Source organism: Ptychodera flava, chromosome 15 (assembly GCF_041260155.1).
Source record: "Ptychodera flava strain L36383 chromosome 15, AS_Pfla_20210202, whole genome shotgun sequence".
NCBI lineage: Eukaryota > Metazoa > Hemichordata > Enteropneusta > Ptychoderidae > Ptychodera > Ptychodera flava.
The window spans coordinates 38,549,419-38,570,147 of NC_091942.1; the positions used below are offsets into that span (position 1 = coordinate 38,549,419).

General features: G+C 35.1%; 1 protein-coding gene across 1 annotated transcript in view; it reads right to left on the reverse strand.

The window, feature by feature from the left end:
* Positions 1–358: 358 nt before the first annotated feature.
* The window catches only part of LOC139152132 (transient receptor potential cation channel subfamily M member 3-like), a 55,164-nt gene continuing 34,793 nt past the window's right edge, over positions 359–20,729 (reverse strand). Inside the window, exons 18-27 of the mRNA XM_070725225.1 lie at positions 18,823–18,913; positions 18,320–18,421; positions 17,954–18,053; positions 6,330–6,642; positions 5,950–6,093; positions 5,174–5,431; positions 4,634–4,814; positions 4,135–4,264; positions 3,181–3,386; positions 359–983 (exon numbers count right to left, since the gene is read on the reverse strand). Of these exons, the coding sequence (XP_070581326.1) occupies positions 880–983; positions 3,181–3,386; positions 4,135–4,264; positions 4,634–4,814; positions 5,174–5,431; positions 5,950–6,093; positions 6,330–6,642; positions 17,954–18,053; positions 18,320–18,421; positions 18,823–18,913 (1,629 nt within the window). The 3' untranslated portion in view covers positions 359–879. The remainder of the gene's footprint in view (positions 984–3,180; positions 3,387–4,134; positions 4,265–4,633; positions 4,815–5,173; positions 5,432–5,949; positions 6,094–6,329; positions 6,643–17,953; positions 18,054–18,319; positions 18,422–18,822; positions 18,914–20,729) is intronic.

A 20,729-nucleotide genomic window follows, 5' to 3' on the forward strand; every position in this document is an offset into this window, starting at 1 on the left:
CATATTTCAAAATCATGGCTACGAATATACAATTTTTATATTCTTTGGAGAAAGTATTAACTAAGGGAGTTATTCTGAAAATTTGAACTAAATATCTTGATTCTAACACTTGAAACTTGACATTAACTCTGAGAAAAGAATTGGTGCAAAAATAGCCTTTACCGCTACCTTAACACACATCCTAACTTTGTAAGTACACACCGCCAAGCAAAATGTGGATAAAGACAAGTTTAAGTTAAAATGGTCAACTAACTAAGGTAACATTGATACACTTGGATGAATCAATTAAAATATGTAAAACCATGCGGACATGAACTTGACAACACTAAAGTGATACCCATGTATCAATCAGTTTCAGAAAAACACTACAACCCACAAAATAAAACAAATGTGCGATAAGGAAAGAGGTCTCTGCTATGTAATGTATGTTTGTGTAAGTCTTGAATATGCTTACTCCTGGTCAAGTGATAAAGTTTGTATCAAGACTTCATCTAGTGTTCTTTGGTTGATTGCATCACATTTTACTACAAGTATTTTGACATCCATAGTCAAGCATGAAATAAATATACCCAAATTGTTGTAAATGGTTCCACATTGCCTACATTATAATGCATGGTACTTTCTTAATCTTGACCATAGTGCTATAGTGAAATCATTTGATCACTAAAAACATCCTTTATAATTTTTGTTTCATTAAATTATGTCTGACTTTTTAAGTAGCAGTAACGCGACTGAACAACTGATGGATAAAAGCAGATACACAAAAAATAAATCAACAACTTTTACAATATACTGTAAGTAGCAGAATAAAAACATGCGGCTTAAAAATTGTCTTTGTCAGAAAACTCCCAGTTTATGACGGAATAATCTTCTTTTTCATTAGTTTTGTTCTTCATTTGAAGAGTCAGAATCCTTCTCACTTTGCATTGCTTTCCAATTCTTTTCAATGACATTATGTTCAAAATCTTCCACCTCGAAAATGTCTGTGTATTAAAAATGAAAAATACAGTAACTTTGCTATGCATTACATGCAGCATGTATACCAAACTGTTAATAACCAACTATTGGGGAGATATACAGAATGAGAGTATTGGAGTTTATTGTAATTGGTGCCCTTTCTGGATATGACTCATGGAAGATATCAAGACATTACTTGCTGGATATGACTCATGGAGGATATCAAGACATTACTTGCTGGATATGACTCATGGAGGATATCAAGACATTACTTGCTGGATATGACTCATGGAAGATGTAAAGACATTACTTGCTGGATATGACTCATGGAGGCCGGGTAAAGAAATTACTTGCTGGATATGACTCATGGAGGATGTAAAGAAATTACTTGCTAGATATGACTCATGGAGGATATCAAGACATTACTTGCTGGATATGACTCATGGAGGATGTAAAGACATTACTTGCTGGATATGACTCATGGAGGATGTAAAGACATTACTTGCTGGATATGACTCATGGAGGATATCAAGACATTACTTGCTAGATATATGGAGGATATCAAGACATTACTTGCTGGATATGACTCATGGAGGATATCAAGACATTACTTGCTGGATATGACTCATGGAGGATGTAAAGACATTACTTGCTGGATATGACTCATGGAGGATATCAAGACATTACTTGCTGGATATGACTCATGGAGGATATCAAGACATTACTTGCTGGATATGACTCATGGAGGATGTAAAGACATTACTTGCTGGATATGACTCATGGAGGATATCAAGACATTACTTGCTGGATATGACTCATGGAGGATGTAAAGACATTACTTGCTGGATATGACTCATGGAGGATGTAAAGACATTACTTGCTGGATATGACTCATGGAGGATGTAAAGACATACTTGCTGGATATGTCGACTCATGGAGGATATCAAGACATTACTTGCTGGATATGACTCATGGAGGATATCAAGACATTACTTGCTGGATATGACTCATGGAGGATGTAAAGACATTACTTGCTGGATATGACTCATGGAGGATATCAAGACATTACTTGCTGGATATGACTCATGGAGGATGTAAAGACATTACTTGCTGGATATGACTCATGGAGGATGTAAAGACATTACTTGCTGGATATGACTCATGGAGGATGTAAAGACATTACTTGCTGGATGTGACTCATTGAGGATATCAAGACATTACTTGCTGGATATGACCCATTGAGGATATCAAGATATTACTTGCTGGATATGACTCATGGAGGATGTAGGATGTAAACACATTACTTGCTGGATATGACTCATGGAGGATGTAAACACATTACTTGCTAGATATGACTCATGGAGACATTACTTGCTGGATATGACTCATGGAGGATGTAAAGACATTACTTGCTGGATATGACTCATGGAGGATGTACAGACATTACTTGCTGGATATTACTCATGGAGGATATCAAGACATTACTTGCTGGATATGACTCATGGAGGATGTAAAGACATATTACTTGCTGGATATGACTAATGGAGGATATCAAGACATTACTTTAAGCCTCATTGAATAATGAAAGTTTTCACAGTGTACCTAAAATAACGTGTATGATTTTTTATTTCCTAACTCTAGTGTAAGGTTGGCTTTGTCAAGCTCACTGATCTTCACAATGTCCTCTCATTTTTCAAGCCAAATGATTAATTTTACAAATTTCTGTTTTGTCTTAGTTAACCATCTGTCAGGAATAAGTCTTCCTTGTTAAATGAAATCGACTGTATGTCTTATGCATATATTGAGAAGTTTGTTAGATGAAGGTGACGGGAAAAAGAGAGGAGATAAAATATCTTTGTGTACAGAAATTGACACTGTATAAAAAACAATGAAAAGCCTCTCTATACTGTACACTATAGTAATGATTGCTGAATTTTAGTATGGATAAAGTATCATTGACAATAACTCTCACTATCGCCACATTAATTTTGCCCAAAATTGAGTTAGGACTGCAGCTCATCTGTCACAGCTGAATGGTAAGTTTGATTGAATACGATCAAAAGCAATTTGCATGTTATGGTTAATTGAAAAGTTCAACTTCATTTGTCATCAAAAATAATGTTTAAATTTAATGAAAGGCTATTAGGAAAGCTTCACACTAAGACTGCTGACAACCTAACAAAAAGACAAATTGAGCAGTGTTTACAAATTTTATCTTCTTACCGTCATCTTTCACATTGCTGGAATCAGGAACACAAGCATACTTGGTTCCTCTGAAACACTGTATTTGCAAGACGAGTTGATAAATCCAATAGAAAAAACAGCCAAATGGAAAGAATGGTGCCTTGTAAGTGTATTCTTTGATCAATCCATAGCGATAGAATGCCCAGATCTTATCAGACCGTAATTGCATGTCTTCTATATACATACTGAAAAACAAACAACAAAATTATTTGTGTCTTTACAAAGGCATCAGCTTTCCCTGCTATAATTCAAAGGAGATATTGCTACTATTTAGTGGCTTTGAAAGACACAGTTTTCACAGGATTGCTTTGTTTCATCATGACCTGTGTGGCTTTGTCGGTGAATACTGCACCTCAATATTATATGCAACTGTTAGACAATCAGAATACCTGTAAAAGTTTTTTTATGGTAATTACACCTATTGATGTCTACCTCCACAAAATGTGACAATGAGTAATTTTGAAAGCTCTTTAATAGGCTATAGGACGCGCGTTTCATAAAAAGTTACAAAAATAAAGGATTACTTGATTGGCAAACTGTTTTTTTTCCTGAAACTGTCTTTAAATCTATTTATGACATTGTTGTCTGGTTATGAATGAGCATCCTTAAGTTCATTACACAGTTATTAGAAAATATGATGACTTTTCAAAAGCTTTTCAAAACGTCACCTTCAATTAGGGCCTAAACAATTTATAAACCCTTTAGCTGTACAAATTAATGCCCAATGTGATAAATGCTGATGTAACGAAAGGAGCAACAGAACCCCTTGACAACCATTGTCAATATTATTCAATATTCCGTAGACAATATGAACACAAATAAGATTTACCTAGAGTTTTTCAGTCTTCGAGGTATATTACAATGCACTATGGCACCAAAATTTCTGGCATTCAAGACAGTCAAAAGGTTAAAATTGAGGAATCTGCTACATACCTGAACACAGCAATCAACAGATTAAGAAGCAATACATTTGCAATTAGTACATAAATTGCAATCAACACTGGAAACCAAACATGTACAGCACATCCTGGGTCACTTGGAACATTACAAGTAATGTTTTCACCTGAAAACAATAGAATATCACAGACAATTGTTACTTTTGCCAGAGAAAATTCACGTTGCAAGACCTTCCACAGGGCGACAATAGAAAGACTACTGTTTATGTGTAAAAAATGTTTCCATTATCTGCAAACTGATCACTGAATATTTATGCTTGAAATAATAGATTATAAAATATGTGTGATGATTCTGTGATAGCCAACCTGATCCTTTATCAATTTTGGTATATGAAATTGAAACTTTAAAGTTGTATCCTGCGCATCTAAAAACATGTATTAATTGTAATAAACACTCGTGCCATCAGAAATCATCTCCTATATTTTGGTAAAAAAGACATTGCAAAAAGACTTGAGAAGCAAAACAGAAATCCTACCTTCAACTTCAATATCATCTGTGAGGAGATCACCATGCATTCTGAAGTATGACTGATAGAGAATACTAGCAAAAACTGTCACACTCATTGGGTGATTTGGTTTCTGAAGTGCCATGTAGGCTGTCCCAAATGCAAAGTAAAATACCACCAATATGGCAAGGAAAATCAACAGCTCCTTCACCTTTGATTGAAAATAAATATAATTTAAATGATTATTATGGGTTCAGCTCACATTATCAAATGTTCCTGGAAAAAAATACAGGATTGCAATTGTTTCATTCATCATAGGCATATTCTTGCAAAACTATAAATGAAGCAACATCGTCCTGTTAATGTGCACCGTAAGTGACATCCTTTCTTAGCAATTGTTGTGTTGAATTCATAATGTTTCTGAAAGTAAATACATGGAGAAAATTATTAATTTATGGAAGTTTTGATTTAATATTTCATTGAAACTTGAATGACATGCCAATGTGCATTTAGAAACAATTTTGCTCGTTAGGAAAAAAATGTGAAGATGTCAGGAGAATACAAGCTTACCATTTTCTTGATCATAATGAGTTTTGGTCCAAGTTGATCAAAAGCAAAGGCAAAAGGCAGCAAACTCAAATAACACATCAATAGAGACAGGCTGTACAGGATTCGTACCCATACAAAGTAGTATGGCTTGACCAAAATTCGTGCAATGAATGATATCCAGAATAGACCAAGCATTATAATTTTGATCATGTTCCACTGTCGCAGGAACCAATTCTTGAACATAGATCTTAGTGTACCAAAATGATATATGTATGGTACCTAACAAAAGAAGAAAAATCTGTCATTGCATCTCCAGGTTGTTATGTAAAATTCTCATATGAAATAACTTAAATTAAATTGACCCATTATCATTCTACCAAAGTATGGTAAATTATCGTGACAAATCTCCAAGTTCCATATTTCAGACGAAGCATTTGTCATTGCTGCTGATGTTCATAAAACTCTTTGCAAATAATACGTCCCAAGCATTATAAATTCTTTTTTTTTCTATTTTCTACACACTTTCCATATATAAGTTGTCCATACCTTGTTTAATTCTAAATTAATTCATTGTGTCTAACTCTTTATTTGCCTAGTCACCATTCAATTGTAAAGAAATCAACACAATGGCCTTATAACTTATTAAACAAACCATTCTCATTTCTTTGTAAATGGAATTACGATAGAACAATTCTGGATTTCATCATACATGTATACAAATCAACGAAGAAAAAATCATATATTGTCATGAACATATTATTTAAGATACTCTTCAGGTATGTTTGGTCTGGACTTACCAAACGAATTTCTTCAATGGTGAAAAGAAACATCCATACAACGACGATCCATTCTAGAACACTGGGGGCGCCATTTACTCCATATGGATGCAGATCAGTCAGCACAAAAGTTGTGAATAACACCAACAGAATTATCATAGACAGCTGAAAAACATAATGTAAAGTAACTCCATCATATTGATGTTTAATATCTAGAATCTAAGAGAATCACGCTGATATTTCATCATTTCTTCACTATTTTAATGCATTCATACCAAAGACAAACTTTTTAAAATAAAGAAAGAAAAAATACTATATGTATTAAAGACTATTACAAGTAACAAAAGTCACAGAAATCTGTGATATGTTTTTGTAATTATGCATAGGCAAATGTCACTTACTACATTGAAACAAAACTGTGTCCGTGGGGCAAAAAGAAACCTATTGGCCTTTTGCAAAAATCCAGTTCCTTTTCTTGTCTCTGCTTTTTTTCCGTCTTGGCCATGCCACATCATGGTCAGTTGTGTCTGACAACACGGCTGGGATAAGAAATTTTCATTATGGTAAAACCATGCAACATTGAGACAGTTGAGGTCGCCATACAGCTGATTGGTGCTTGACAATCTCAAAGGCACTTCCAGTAGTTTATGAGACATTTTCTTGTCTTCTTTGTAACATGCATGTATGCAATCACTGGCAAGTTTGGCTAGGTCACTGTAAAATACAAAAAATATGTCTCTGATTCATCATGAAACTTAACGATTCGAAACGCAGTACATGTTTTACCTTAAAACTGAGGTGTGGATGCAGAAGCCACGACTCAAGGGGTATCAGCTATTTCCAGTGGTCTTAGTGCTTGAACCATCCGGTTGTTGCCAAGGAATATTGGTGGTCCAATGGACCAGTGAATTATGGGAGAAGATGATTGACAATTCAAGATGTACCAAAATGGGGAAGTAACTGGATCACTGGATTTATTTTGATATTAACGCTCAATGTACCATGCATGATATACATCTCAACATGGGTTTCACACTTGCATAAATCAATCAACATACTCAGTGAACAAGGTCTGCCACATTCAAGTTCAAGTTTAAAGTGTACATTGCTTATCCTCTGCTCAGGTGTTTTTAATAAAAAAAAGATCTTTTACTTAAGCTTCTATTGCAATGCCCATATCATATTGTGGAGAGTGTTGCAACATGTAAACTCGGATATGAACACAGAAAAGTTTAAATCTTGTAAATCTGTTGATTTTTTTCCTACAAACATGAGAATACTTTGGAGAATAAGTCGTGTGTCTAACATTTTTATTGACACTCTGGTCAGAACGTCAGGTATTTCCATTGAGTAAACATGGAAAAAATGCATTATGAAAATATGAATCAAATTAGCTTGATGAAGTCCAAACACTCTTTAGGTGACTAGCATCACAAATGCTCTGAGTTATCCATCTCTGCATAGTAAACTGTTGCAGTTACAAAGTTGTTGCAGGTTTTGGTAAGTTGCTATATCAAATTATTCAAGATGAAACATTTGAACAGTGTGATAATAGGGTTCCCTTGGTAAGGCCCAATAATTTGAATCTACAAGGTTTGAAAAATTGAAAATCATAACTCACAAGACAAAATTGCTGTTCATGATTGAATCAACATTTGCAGAGACACAAGATACAGAAAAATAGTATTCCTTGGATATTTCTAGGGAAGCAAACTTTCTTTTTTTTAAATTAATGATACACAGGAATTTATGACAATGAATGCTCAGTGAATCTGATTATTATCGGAAAAAAATAAAAAATAAATTTTGCCTTCGTGTATATTCACATTGTAATGAAACAAGGACACAGTGTTGATAAATTATTTGATTCTAGTGATAAGTATCTGCAATGTTAACTCTAAATTTTTACAGTATTTTGGTGATATATCTGGTTTCATGGAATACTCCTGAAACCCATACACTATAGTAATTTGAGGCAAACTTTATTAGTTTCTATGGTTGGGTTGGACCTCTACAAAAGAAAATCTGGTGAAAGAATGAGCATTTTGAAATGACTAGCATTCAGCTTGACCAATACCATTGCCTGTACAAATGGTTACATTGATATTGATGATTTGAATTCACTTGTCAACAACAATAATAATGCATATTACAGGTACAGATACTGTTTACCATGTGAATGCTTCAGAGCTTAAAATATGATTACCAAAGTAGAACAAGAAAATGTTACAAACAGAATCAAAGTTCTGACACTTAATGTACAAGCATACAACCGTTCGGTGTGTGGATGGACTGTGAACTGTTATACCCTCAAACTTCCTGAAGGTGAGGGCTATGATTTTTGAGCTTTGACTTCTTACATTGACTCCATAATCTGGTGAGTTACTTTAGTATCCTGATACATTTTAAACATTAATTTATGTATAGTGATCAAAGTGACAGTAATTATCAAAGACACTGCTTAAAACAGAAACTCTGTGAAAGAGTTACTGCACACTTTAAATGATACAGTTGCTGCATTGTGGTAATTAAGCTGTCTAAATTAGACTCATGCAAGTCACTGAGCTTCCTGTGTGAAAACACTACCATGGAATTTATGGTTGCTGGGAAATAGCTGAATAACATTTCTCTGACTTCAAATGATGTAAAACAAGTCATCGTTGATGACACAGTCCCCACTTGTTAATGGGTACTTTTGATTACAAGTCCTCTGAGAGGAGAGTCCTCTTCATTAATTGGGTCTGTGATTAAAAATACTTTGATACAGATGGCACTCAATGGCCAAGAATTTATGAGTTCCATGGTGATGAAAACCAAAAACCAATGTAGATCGCCATCCTAATAACAAAAGGTCATTAAATGAGTCAACGAGGAATTAATTGACAGGATGTTGCCAAACATTTTTGCATACTATCCTAACACTAACAGATTATCACCAGTACCATATTTCATAAAGTTTAATGCAGTATTTACAACACTATGAGATCAACATCTGTATCAAGTTTCATCAAATTTGACGTTGTATTTGTGGATATATCACTCTAATTAGGAAAGTTCAGTATGCAATTACAAATTCATTAAAATGACACTGATAAATGTCTTTTCCACTGTTAAAGCAATGTGAGCTTAACATCTGTACCAAGTTTCATGAAATTTGATGCAGTATTTCTTGACATATCAGCCTAATTACAAAACTTCAATAATTGACATGGTACTGCTACATGACGTGAAACAAATTGACGAGCATATGTATAAAATAGGTCAATATCCTTGTACCAACTTTGAATGATACTGGTGGAAATGTCTGAAATATGGCTCTGTAGTATGAGAAAATCGTAACAAAATCGCCAGTATGTAGCCATACTTGATCTTACTGTCTAAAATATCAATAAGCATATGTGTGACATATGTCAATGTCCATATACCAACTTTGAATAAAATCAGTTGAGATTTACCAGAGTTATGGCTCTCGACATGAAAAAACCATAAGAAAATTGCCACCATGTGGCCATATTGGATCATATCGTGAAACAAATCGATGTTCATCTGTATAACATAAGTCAATGTCCTTATACCTTATACAAGACATGAAAAAATCGTTAAAAAATGGCCACACGGCGGCCATATTGGATCGTATCACAAAACAAATTGACGTGCATATGTATGACATAGGTCAATGTCCTTGTACCAACTTTGAACAAGCGACCTAGGGGCCGATATAGCTCCGCTGTGTTTATGTAGAGAGTAACTATTTTTGACATATGTTGATGTAGAAGGTGGAAATCCTTGATAGCTCAATGCAATTGCCAGAAAAAAGTGGCTAAAATAAGCTGCAAAAATACACAATTTCATCATACTTTGAATATATCACATCGGATCATCCCTAAGAACATGTCAACCAAAGCTATCTGATGAGTAGTTTTTTAAGACTGAAACTTTCTGACCAAAAATGGCAACATTGCCCTAAAAATACAAAATTACAGATTTCATCAGAAATTCAATATATATTACTTAGCTCATCTGTAGAAACCTGTATACCAAATTTCAAAGCTATCAGAACAGTACTTTTTGAGAAACACACTTTTTGACCAAAAATGGCAAAAATTGCCCCAAAATTACAAAATTGCAGCTTTCATCATAATTTCAATAAATATCATTAAGGTGATCTGTAGGAACCTGTATACCAAATTGCAAAGCTATCAGATGAGTAGTTTTGGAAATACACATTTTTTGACCAAAAATGGAAAAAATTAACCCAAAATTACAAAATTGCAGATTTCATCATAATTTCAATAAATATCATTAAGTTCATCTGTAGGAACCTGTATACCAAATTTCAAAGCTATCAGATGAGCAGTTTTGGAAATACACATTTTTTGACCAAAAATGGCAAAAATTGCCCCAAAAATACAAAATTACAGATTTCATCAGAAATTCAATACATATTACTAAGTTCAAGTAGAGGAACCTGTATACCAAATTTCAAAACTATCAGACCAGTACTTTTTGAAAAAATCATTTTTTGACCAAAAATGGCAAAAATTGCCTTAAAAATGCAAATTTGCATATTTCTGCACAATTTGAACAAATCTAAAATAGATCATCCCTAGGGACATATGTACCAAATATCAAAGCTATCTGACTTGTAGTTTTGAAGAAGAAGATTTTTAAAGATTTTTTTACCAAAAATGACAAAAATTGCCTTAAAAATACAAATATGCAAATTTCACCACGATTTGAACAAATCTGACTGAAGTCACCCTCAGTAAACTGCATATCAAATTTAAAAGCAATCGGACAAGCAGTTTCAGAGAAGAAGATTTTTTTACCAAAAACACCAAAAAATGCCCCAAAAATACAAATATGCAAATATCACCACAATTTGAACAAACTTAAGTGAGGTCACCCCAAATGAACTGCATATAAAATTTCAAAGCAATTGGACTTGCGGTTTCAGAGGAGAAAGCAATTGTTGACGGACGACGACGGACGACGATGGACGACGACGGAAAATCAACCTATTTGATAAGCTCCGCGTCGCTGACAGCGGAGCTAATAAAATCAGTTGAGATATGCCTGAGTTATGGCTCTGTACATGAAAAAATCGTAACAAAATGGCCGCCTGGCGGCCATATTGGATCGTATCACAAAACAAATTGATGTGCATATGTATGACATAGGTCAATGTCCTTGTACCAACTTTGAATAAAATCAGTTGAGATATGCCTGAGTTATGGCTCTGTACATGAAAAAATAGCGCCAATGGCACTTGATCACAACTGGCACATTGTGAAACTACTCTATCTCTGGGTACACCTGTACATGAAATACTGAATGGGTAGGTGCTGCGGGTTTGGAGTTTGTCAGTAAATGCACACAGAAAACAAAGTCCCGAAGTAGCGAATTCCAGCCATTTTCAAACCACACTGTTTGTCAGTGGGGTAAGCAATATTCGCAAAAATCACATTTCCAGGCTAATAGACTATGTTTTACGAAATCACACGTCCTTATTACAAAATAAAAAGATCTTTGTCTTTAAATCAATGCGCCAGTAAACAGGTCCAGCAGCTAGTTATGTCATCAAGTCTGTAATGTTAAGGGTCATAACAAATGTGAGAAATCTAAAACATTAAATATGTTGTTTTTTATCAATTTATTACCAAAAGCGCATGAAAATCTCTGATACTTTGAATCAGCCATCCTGCATATTTGTAACATTCATCAAAACCTCATTTCTGTTCCACAACTCATTAAATAGTCCACAATGCAGGATTGGTGTACATTCCAAAACTACATATATGAAAGACCCCTAAAATCAATTAGTTAAAGGGGGTTAGAAATTTCCCAAAACTATCTAACCGCTGCTCTGTTTGGCTCCATTTTTCGGAATCGGAACCTTGGAATTAGTCTGAATATCTCTACCAAATATCAATGCAGTCTGTTCAGCAGTAATGACCTATGGTCATTATGTTAAAAAATACCGCCAATGGCGCTTGGACATAATGACCGCCTAGTATTATCGGCATTTATCAACAACCACACTCACTGTGAATTAGACAGACCACGAAGTCAATGAGCAACATATAGCTGACAGACTATTTTTCACATTGCGATTTTAAGCTCATTTTCATGAGAAAAGAGACATGTATATGTATATGGAGAAAAAGTAGAAGACATATTTGTAAATTGTTTGTTAAGTGACAATCATATATGCATCTCTGAAATTTTGACAGTAGTGTAAGAATAATGAGGTATGAATAAGTTAGTAAAGCTAAGTTGACAGTAATTAAGATTATTTATTTATTTATTTATTTATTTATTTCGAACTCCAACACAGATATGATACAGTTAAAAACCATATACATCCGCACTTACAGGAGGATTTTAGTAAAAAATACAAATAACATGATGTTACAGGACAAGAAAGCAAGTTAAAACAAATGACATGCACAACAAGGACAAAGTAAAAATTCAAAAGCAAATGCTTTTAGCTTTTCTTTTAAAACTCGAAACAGGAATGTTAAAAATTGGTAGACATTGATAAAAACTATTATATAGCTTTGGAATGCGATTAAAAGTGAATTGCTAGTAAATTTAACTCTATCACCAGGTTCATGAAATGTCCGTTTCTGTCTAGTTGATCGCCCAGGAATGTGTAAATTAAAAATTGGTTGGCAATCAAGAAGGGCATTAATTGATTTGTGAAGAAAAACAAGGTCAAAATAAGTGCGCCGTTTAGACAGCATTGGTAAATTAAACATAACACACATATCATCATATGAATAATCATCAAACCTTACATTTACAAGATAACACAAATATTTAACAAAGTTACGCTGAACAGCTTCCAGTTTGTCTGAGTACACTTTGTCAATACTATTCCAAACAACTGATGCATACTCGAGTTTAGTTCTAATGAATGTTTTGTAAACCACGAGCAATGCATCCACTGACAACCGTTTGCCAAACCTTTTAGCATGCCAAGTAGTCTTCGAGCATCAGTGACAATTGAAACAACGTGAGTTGAAAAAGTTAACTTTGTGTCTAGTGTCACGCCTAGGTCACTGTAACTATAAACAGTCTTCAAGTTGTGAGCATCAATATTATAATCCCTCTCAATTGGCAATCTTTTCAATGAAAGACGAAGTACTACACATTTGTCATAATTAAGGTGCATTTTCCATTTCTCAGACCATGTGGACAAGTAATTGATATCTTCTTGTAACATTGAACAGTCATTCACACTACGTACTATCTTAAACAACTTCAGATCGTCTGCAAAGCCTAAGGAGCCACATTTAAAATTACCAAATATATCATTTAAATAAAGAATGAAACACAGTGATTACAAAATTATACACTAAGCTGGGGAAATCTGATTGAAATAAATGTTGAAAAGTAGCAAAGTCATGGTCATCTTTTGTCTAATACCTTGTGTAAGTTCATGAACTTTACATAAATCTTGCTATAGATTTGTTGCTAATGGGCAATAACTGTGTTTCAGATCATTTGAGAGCAATCTATCAATGACAAGTTTAAATTGTAATATACTTCTATTTAAAGGAGAGAAACTTCTCAAATAATTTTTTTCTCTGTAATTTGCTGTGAGAACACATGGACAGATGCTCAGGACTCGAGATCTATGCTGGTGCTACCTTGATAACTAACCCAGGGAAAGACACTAAGGGTTGTCCGATTGCCCGGGGCAAGTGAAAGTCGCGTTCGGACAAGTGAACCTCCGACGCCACTTGCCCGACGGGACAAGTGAGAAAAATAATTACCTAGAAATCGAATTCACGAGAATGATTTTCTAATGAGGGAACACGGACTTAAACAACAAAAAATAATCACTTATCATATTATGTCATTGTGAACATTTCCATAAGATTTTTCATAAAATTGCATGAAGAGTTGACGAAAAGAAACATAATCTCTGTCAATAAAATGCAGTTCAAGTCCAACAATACCACCGGTACCGGTAAATTACCGTACGCTGATTTTGCATATGAAATTGAACAAGCGACCTAGCGGCCGATATAGCTCCGCTGTGTTTATGTAGAGAATAACTATTTTTACACATGTTGATTAGGAAGGTGGAAATCTTTGATAGCTCAATGCAGAGGCCAGAAAAAAGTGGCTAAAATAGCTGCAAAAATACACAATTGAAGATTTCATCATACTTTGAATATATCACATCGGATCATCCCTAAGAACATGTCAACCAAAGCTATCTGATGAGTAGTTTTTTGAGAATAAAATTTTCTGACCAAAGATGGCAACAATTGCCCCAAAAAATGAAATTGCAGATTTCATCATAATTTCAAGAGATCAAATTTAGTTCATAACTTCATCTATAGAAACCTGTATACCAAATTTCAAAGCTGTTAGACCAGTACTTTTTTGAGAAACACATTTTTTGACCAAAAATGGGAAAAATTGCCCCAAAAATTCAAAATTACAGATTTCATCAGAAATTCATTATATATTACTGAACTCATCTGTAGAAACCTGTATACCAAATTTCAAAGCTATCAGACCACTAATTTTGAGAAAACATTTTTTGACCAAAAATGGCAAAAATTGCCCCAAAAATACAAAAATTGTAGATTTCATCACAATTTCAATAAATATCATGTAGTTTATCTGTAGGAACCTGTATACCAAATTTCAAAGCTATCAGATAAATAGTTTTGGAAATACACATTTTTTGACCAAAATGGCGAAAATAGCCCCAAAAATACAAAATTTCAGATTTCATCAGAAATTCAATATATATTACTCAGTTCATCTATAGAAACCTGTATACCAAATTTCAAAACTATTAGACCAGTACTTTTGAGAAATACATTTTTTGACCAAAAATGGCAAAAATTGCCTTAAAAATGCAAATTTGCATATTTCTGCACAATTTGAACAAATCTGAAATAGATCAGCCCTAGGGACATATGTACCAAATATCAAAGCTATCTGACTGGTATTTTGAAGAAGAAGATTTTTAAAGATTTTTTTACCAAAAATGACAAAAATTGCCTTAAAAATACAAATATGCAAATTTCACCACGATTTGAACAAATCTGACTGAAGTCACCCTAAGTAAACTGCATATCAAATTTCAAAGCAATCGGACAAGCGGTTTCAGAGAAGAAGATTTTTTACCAAAAACACCAAAAATTGCCCCAAAAATACAAATATGCAAATTTCACCACGACTTGAACAAACTTAAGTGTAGTCACCACAAGTGAACTGCATATAAAATTTCAAAGCAATTGGACTTGCAGTTTCAGAGGAGAAGGCAATGTTGACGGACGACGACGACGACGACGGACGACGGACGACGGACGACGACGGACGACGACGGAAAATCAACCTATTTGATAAGCTCCGCGTCGCTGACAGCGGAGCTAAAAAGCTGTTCAGCTGGAGGAGCGTACGTTCACCAAAGTTCATTGCGTTGACTGTGACGTCATGAGGTTACGGTGTCTCACAATATGTCGATACGGTAAAAAAAAGAAACACACAGCGGTTTTTGTGCTTTGTATGAACGTTTATAATAATGTAAAAATAAAGTCCAGTGGTGGAAAATCACCTCAAAAAATTGGACTTTTACTAAAACCATAGACCCTAAAAACAGAGTTAGGGTCTATGCTAAAACGTACTCTTCAATGTTAACTTGTTGAGTGACAGTGAGTGGCATAGTGGCAAGACCGCGTGCAATGATGAGCAAGCTTTGGTGTCAACGGGTCCAGTCTTTGAATTTTCAATGAACACTGACTTAATTTTCAGGTCATTAAGCCAAAAGTTACTTGTCTGTGGCGACCAACCTCTCTGTTTGTGAATTTTCCCAGTCTAAAATGACTGTCAAGAAGCAATTGGAGCGAGTTTGACATCGAGAAATTCAGCTTTCAAGACACATTGAAAAACACCGACGCCTTAGGTTGTTGGTTTTAATTCTATTTAGTCTGCGCATGAGCATTAAAAAGACCACCTAGGTTATTAGAAAAACATAGGATACTGGTAAAGTGCAATGGTAATCCAAACTTCATAGGGCTGGTGTATGATATAAGCGCAGTAAAAACATGACAAAGAAGTAAATTATTTTTCAGAAGATTCAAAACATTCCTTTATAGCTACAGATTTTTTTCTTTCTGTATAGATAAGTTAAAACTTTTAACTGCAAAAATACCTTGAAGGTACAATTGAAATGGCTGTTATTATTTGTACATTAAGCCCCAAGAAAGTAAATATACAAACAAACATATGAACTGTTAGAATTTTTTCTATAAATATGAAAGCCCCACTAGCTGTAAATCTTGAAATTTGTTGACCTATAAAGGCTTCCTATTTTCTCTGGTTTTCTTTAAATTCTACCCATTTACAGGATATAGTCTTTTACTGCTTTGCAAAACATTCTTTTGTGAAAAATTGGACAAGCAAATTTACATTTTAACCATTATTTTGATTTCCCACCATACTACAAAGAAAACAAAGCATATATATCCCAGTTGAAAACATTCAACACTATGCATTACATTGGACTACTCTGTTGTTTCCGTGAATATTCAAATGCATATATGCACGGTGTACACTGGTTTTGCTATATTTGCATGGGGTGCCATATATGTTAGGCACACATTTATTATTTTTCTTGTTCAAAATTGCACATGCAGTCTCACTGGGCAGTTAACAATACTTGTATTTCAACCCCTCAAAGAGCAAATTCCGAAAAACTTGTTTTAGTTCAGAAATAAAATCACATAAAGAATGCTAAAAGATACAGCTAATGGGGCTTTAGTAATTGGTGGAATATGAGTCATCCAGCACTCTTAGAAGTGTGAGGAGAACCCAATGAGAATGTCTGACATTTTCTCATGATAACATAATTTTCAAAATAAAGTGCGTGAAATGAAAAACCAATGTTTTAGCTTTTTTTCAAACACATACATTATACTGGGCAAGTGGTTTTCCAATTCGGGCAAGTGAACCGAACCCCCCACTTGCCCGAAGGGCAAGTGGATAAAAAAATAAGTGTCTTTCCCTGTAACCTACAACTTGTAACGTCATTGTCTAACCTGTTCACCCCAATTTCTGTAGACAGGTCCACACTCTCCATTGATAACAATGGGTTTGGGCCATACCATTGTAGTGAACGACTGTAACATGTGAGGTTGTGGATACTTAATCTCTGGAATGTCAAAGTCTGTATATTGACTCAAGGATGTTTACTTAACAAATGCCAAGGGTCATCTCAAAAGTGGGAATCTAAACTATGAAATATGTTTTTTTAATGCTTTTGATGCCAAAAAGACCATAGAAATCTCTTATACTTCGAATCAGCCATCCTGCATATTTGTAACATTCATCAAAACCTCATTTCTGTTCAACACCTCATAAAACAGTCCACAATGCAGGATTGGTGTACATTCCAAAACTACATATATGAAAGACCCCTAAAATCAATTAGATAAAAAGGGGGTTAGAAATTTCCCAAAACTATCTAACCGCTGCTCCGTTTGGCTCCATTTTTCGGAATTGGAACCTTGGAACCAGTCTATGTATCGGTATCAAATATCAACGCAGTCTGTTCAGCAGTTTTTGACTTTTTGTCGTTTACGGAAATGGACGACATCAAACACCGGTTGAAACCACCTCTATATCACAACTTCCAGTTGTGATAAAAATCGTAATAAAATGGCCGCCTGGCAGCCATATTGGATCGTATCACAAAACAAATCAATGTGCATATGTATGACATATGAAGTAATCCTTGTACCAAGTTTGAATGAAATCGCTCAAGGCATCTCTGAAATATCTGCATGACGGACGGACAGATGGATGGATGCACGCACGCACAACGGACACACGGACATGACTAAACCTATAAGTCCCCCCAGACGCTGTCTGTGGGGACTAACAATGCAGGTGTATTTGCAGCTATTTTACTGGATTTCCAAAAATAAACTTCCAAATTGGCAAAAGTAGTAGAGGGGATTCTAAGCAAAAATTTCTTTATTTGGTCTGGTCTTACCTTCTGGATTTAAAAAGCGTCTCAGACAAATGGGATTCTTCGTACACTGAGGCCATGTCACTCATTGACCTCAATATTTTACAGCCAACCAGTGCCAATGCTATAAGAGGTCAAAGGTCATATATTCACATGAACAGTTGTCACAAATCCATTCATGAATGCAGATATGTTACTTTTGTCAGTCTGTTCATTTTGATACTTTTCCATTTTCTTTAGTATTTCAGTAATAGTTTTCAATAAAAAATTTGGGCAGAATAATTTTGACTGCTGAAGCAAGCTACTATGGTTGCAATATGACATTAAACTGGTCTAATAATCATTTTCATTCAAGGTAATACATTACCAGGCAAAAGTAAATCACCTTACCTATATGATTTTCTGTTGTTCTCAAAATAACCTTTGCTAAATCAATGCGGCCAAACAATAATGCCCAGATGAAGAGATCCTTTTCAGAGAACTGACCATTATCTATTAGAAGAATGAACAATTAAAACTTTTAAAATTAGCAACTTTCAGAGACTTATGATATTAATATGCATATAAAACAATAGACACAGCATACTGATTGATGAGAACTTTTTTCATGCAGCAATGTCTGTCACTGATGGCATATGTGTGTACATGCACTTGAATTATTACTTTCTGCTTTCTTCCTCTGTGACAGTTGCTGTAAAATTTTACTTGAGACACTTTTTCAGATACATATGACAAAAGCAGTTTGTTGAGGATTAATTGTCACTGATCAGTCATTACTAAGGTATTTATCATCCATGGGTTACATAAATTAATGAATTTCAAAAACAAAACACTGAATGACTGTCAGTTGCTAATTAGTGAGTGTCAATAAAGTTATAATTATGGATACACACCAAGGCTAGCATAGTCTGGTACCACGATACCTTCAGTTAGTCTTGTTATAAATTTTCCAATTACTTTAAAAAGTTCAGTCTCATCAGACTTCTGTAAAACAGTAATTTGTAAAATAATCACACATGACATAATTGTAATATTTGGAGATGACACAACATGGTGCATTATCAAGTTCCAGTGTAAGTCATGGCTATTTGATGAAGCAGCATTTAAATTTGGTCAGACTCAGCAAGACATGTACATTAATGCTTTGAAAACTTGCCAAGTAATGTTGGCATTGTGCTAAAAGGGAGGTGGTCGTCAGAACTGCACTAATAAAGGTCGCTAGGGACCCCTACGACTGATGTAAATTTATACTGTATCCAAGGTACATTGGCGATTGATTAATTGTTGCAGCTGTGTTTACGTGATGCATCTATATATAGTGCATTAAACATTGTTTGTAAACAAGAAAGTCACACATGTGCAGTTCTGACGACTGCTTCCCCTTAACAGATGATACCATTCAGACTTGTGAAAATTACTGATTTGTCAATGTTTGTGCTTCTATACATTCTATCTATGCATTCATGTAATAATTTCTCTGATGCAGTTATGTAGCCATGCATGCAGAGACCATTTGCCAAGAACGTTATTGGACTGTCTGATGCATTAAGGTAGCTAAATACCTTTTAGACACTTTCAGATTTTTATTTTTTTCTCAATTGAACACGTCCCAAACCCCAATAAAGTATACATTTTCTGAAAGCCCTGATATAGAGCTATCCGACCAAGCACAGTACACGGTCATTATTTGCATAAGAGTCACGTGACAAGCGTTTTGCTGAAGCTTCAAAAAACCGGTTTTTCCCGCCTTATGCAAACACGCTGCAAGATTTCCGGTTAGAATTTCTTCATTGACAAGCCTTGACAATATCCTTCAAAACCGTGTCTGCGATTTTTTCCCGGAGGCTCCATTCAAATTATATGGCGTGATAATTAAAATTCCTTGAAAAGCACCTTCATCTAACACCTTTAGAGCGCATTAAAAAAAAACGAAGGCATATAAAGAAAATCGCAGACACGGTTTTGAAGGATATTGTCAAGGCTTGTCAATAGAGAAATTCCAACCGGAAATCTTGCAGCGTGCAGCGTTCTCACCAGGCCGCGATTCCGCGACATTCTCACGTATTTTTCTGTTTTGTCGCGGATTTCTTGGGCGTGCGCGCCAATAGTGGCGCGCCTTTGAAATTATAAACTTTCGTGGTGCCAGCCGTATGGCGCGGCCGGCCGTATCATACAGCCAATACTTCTCACCATGGACGTAAATGATTGACGCGAGTAATTACACTTCCTGGTTGAAACCGAGGCAATCTGGAGGCAATACCCGTCAGAGGGCGTACTTAAGCCACAGTCACTTGTGATTCGATACATGATGGCCGATGTGTGGATGCATTATCATTACGTATACCACACAGCGGCCGTCGTTTATTGAACCACACGAGACTGTGGTAGTCTGACGCACTGGACGTGTTCGCCTTGCATGCATACCGGTAGATGTCCATGGAATTCGCGGAAGCTGGAGGCGTCATGGGCACGATAAATATTTTCATAGGCTACGACAACGATAATCCGAACTACGAAAACACAAGAATGTAAAGCTTGTATATCCCTAAGGAATTACATGAACATTTTTCGAAAACAACGAACTCGAAGCTGGTAGCATTATACTGTGAGTTCCGCATGGCAACCAGTGTCTTGACGGGAACGACGTTATAGTGTTTGTGCCGTTGAGATTCAGTGAATTTTGTTCTTGAAAAATAACGCAACTTTGTCTGAGATAATTTTTAGGTCTTTGCTATGTTTGGAATCATGTATAAACTTCGCGGGAGATACGTGTTGTGTGATGTTATCAGGCATTTGCTCC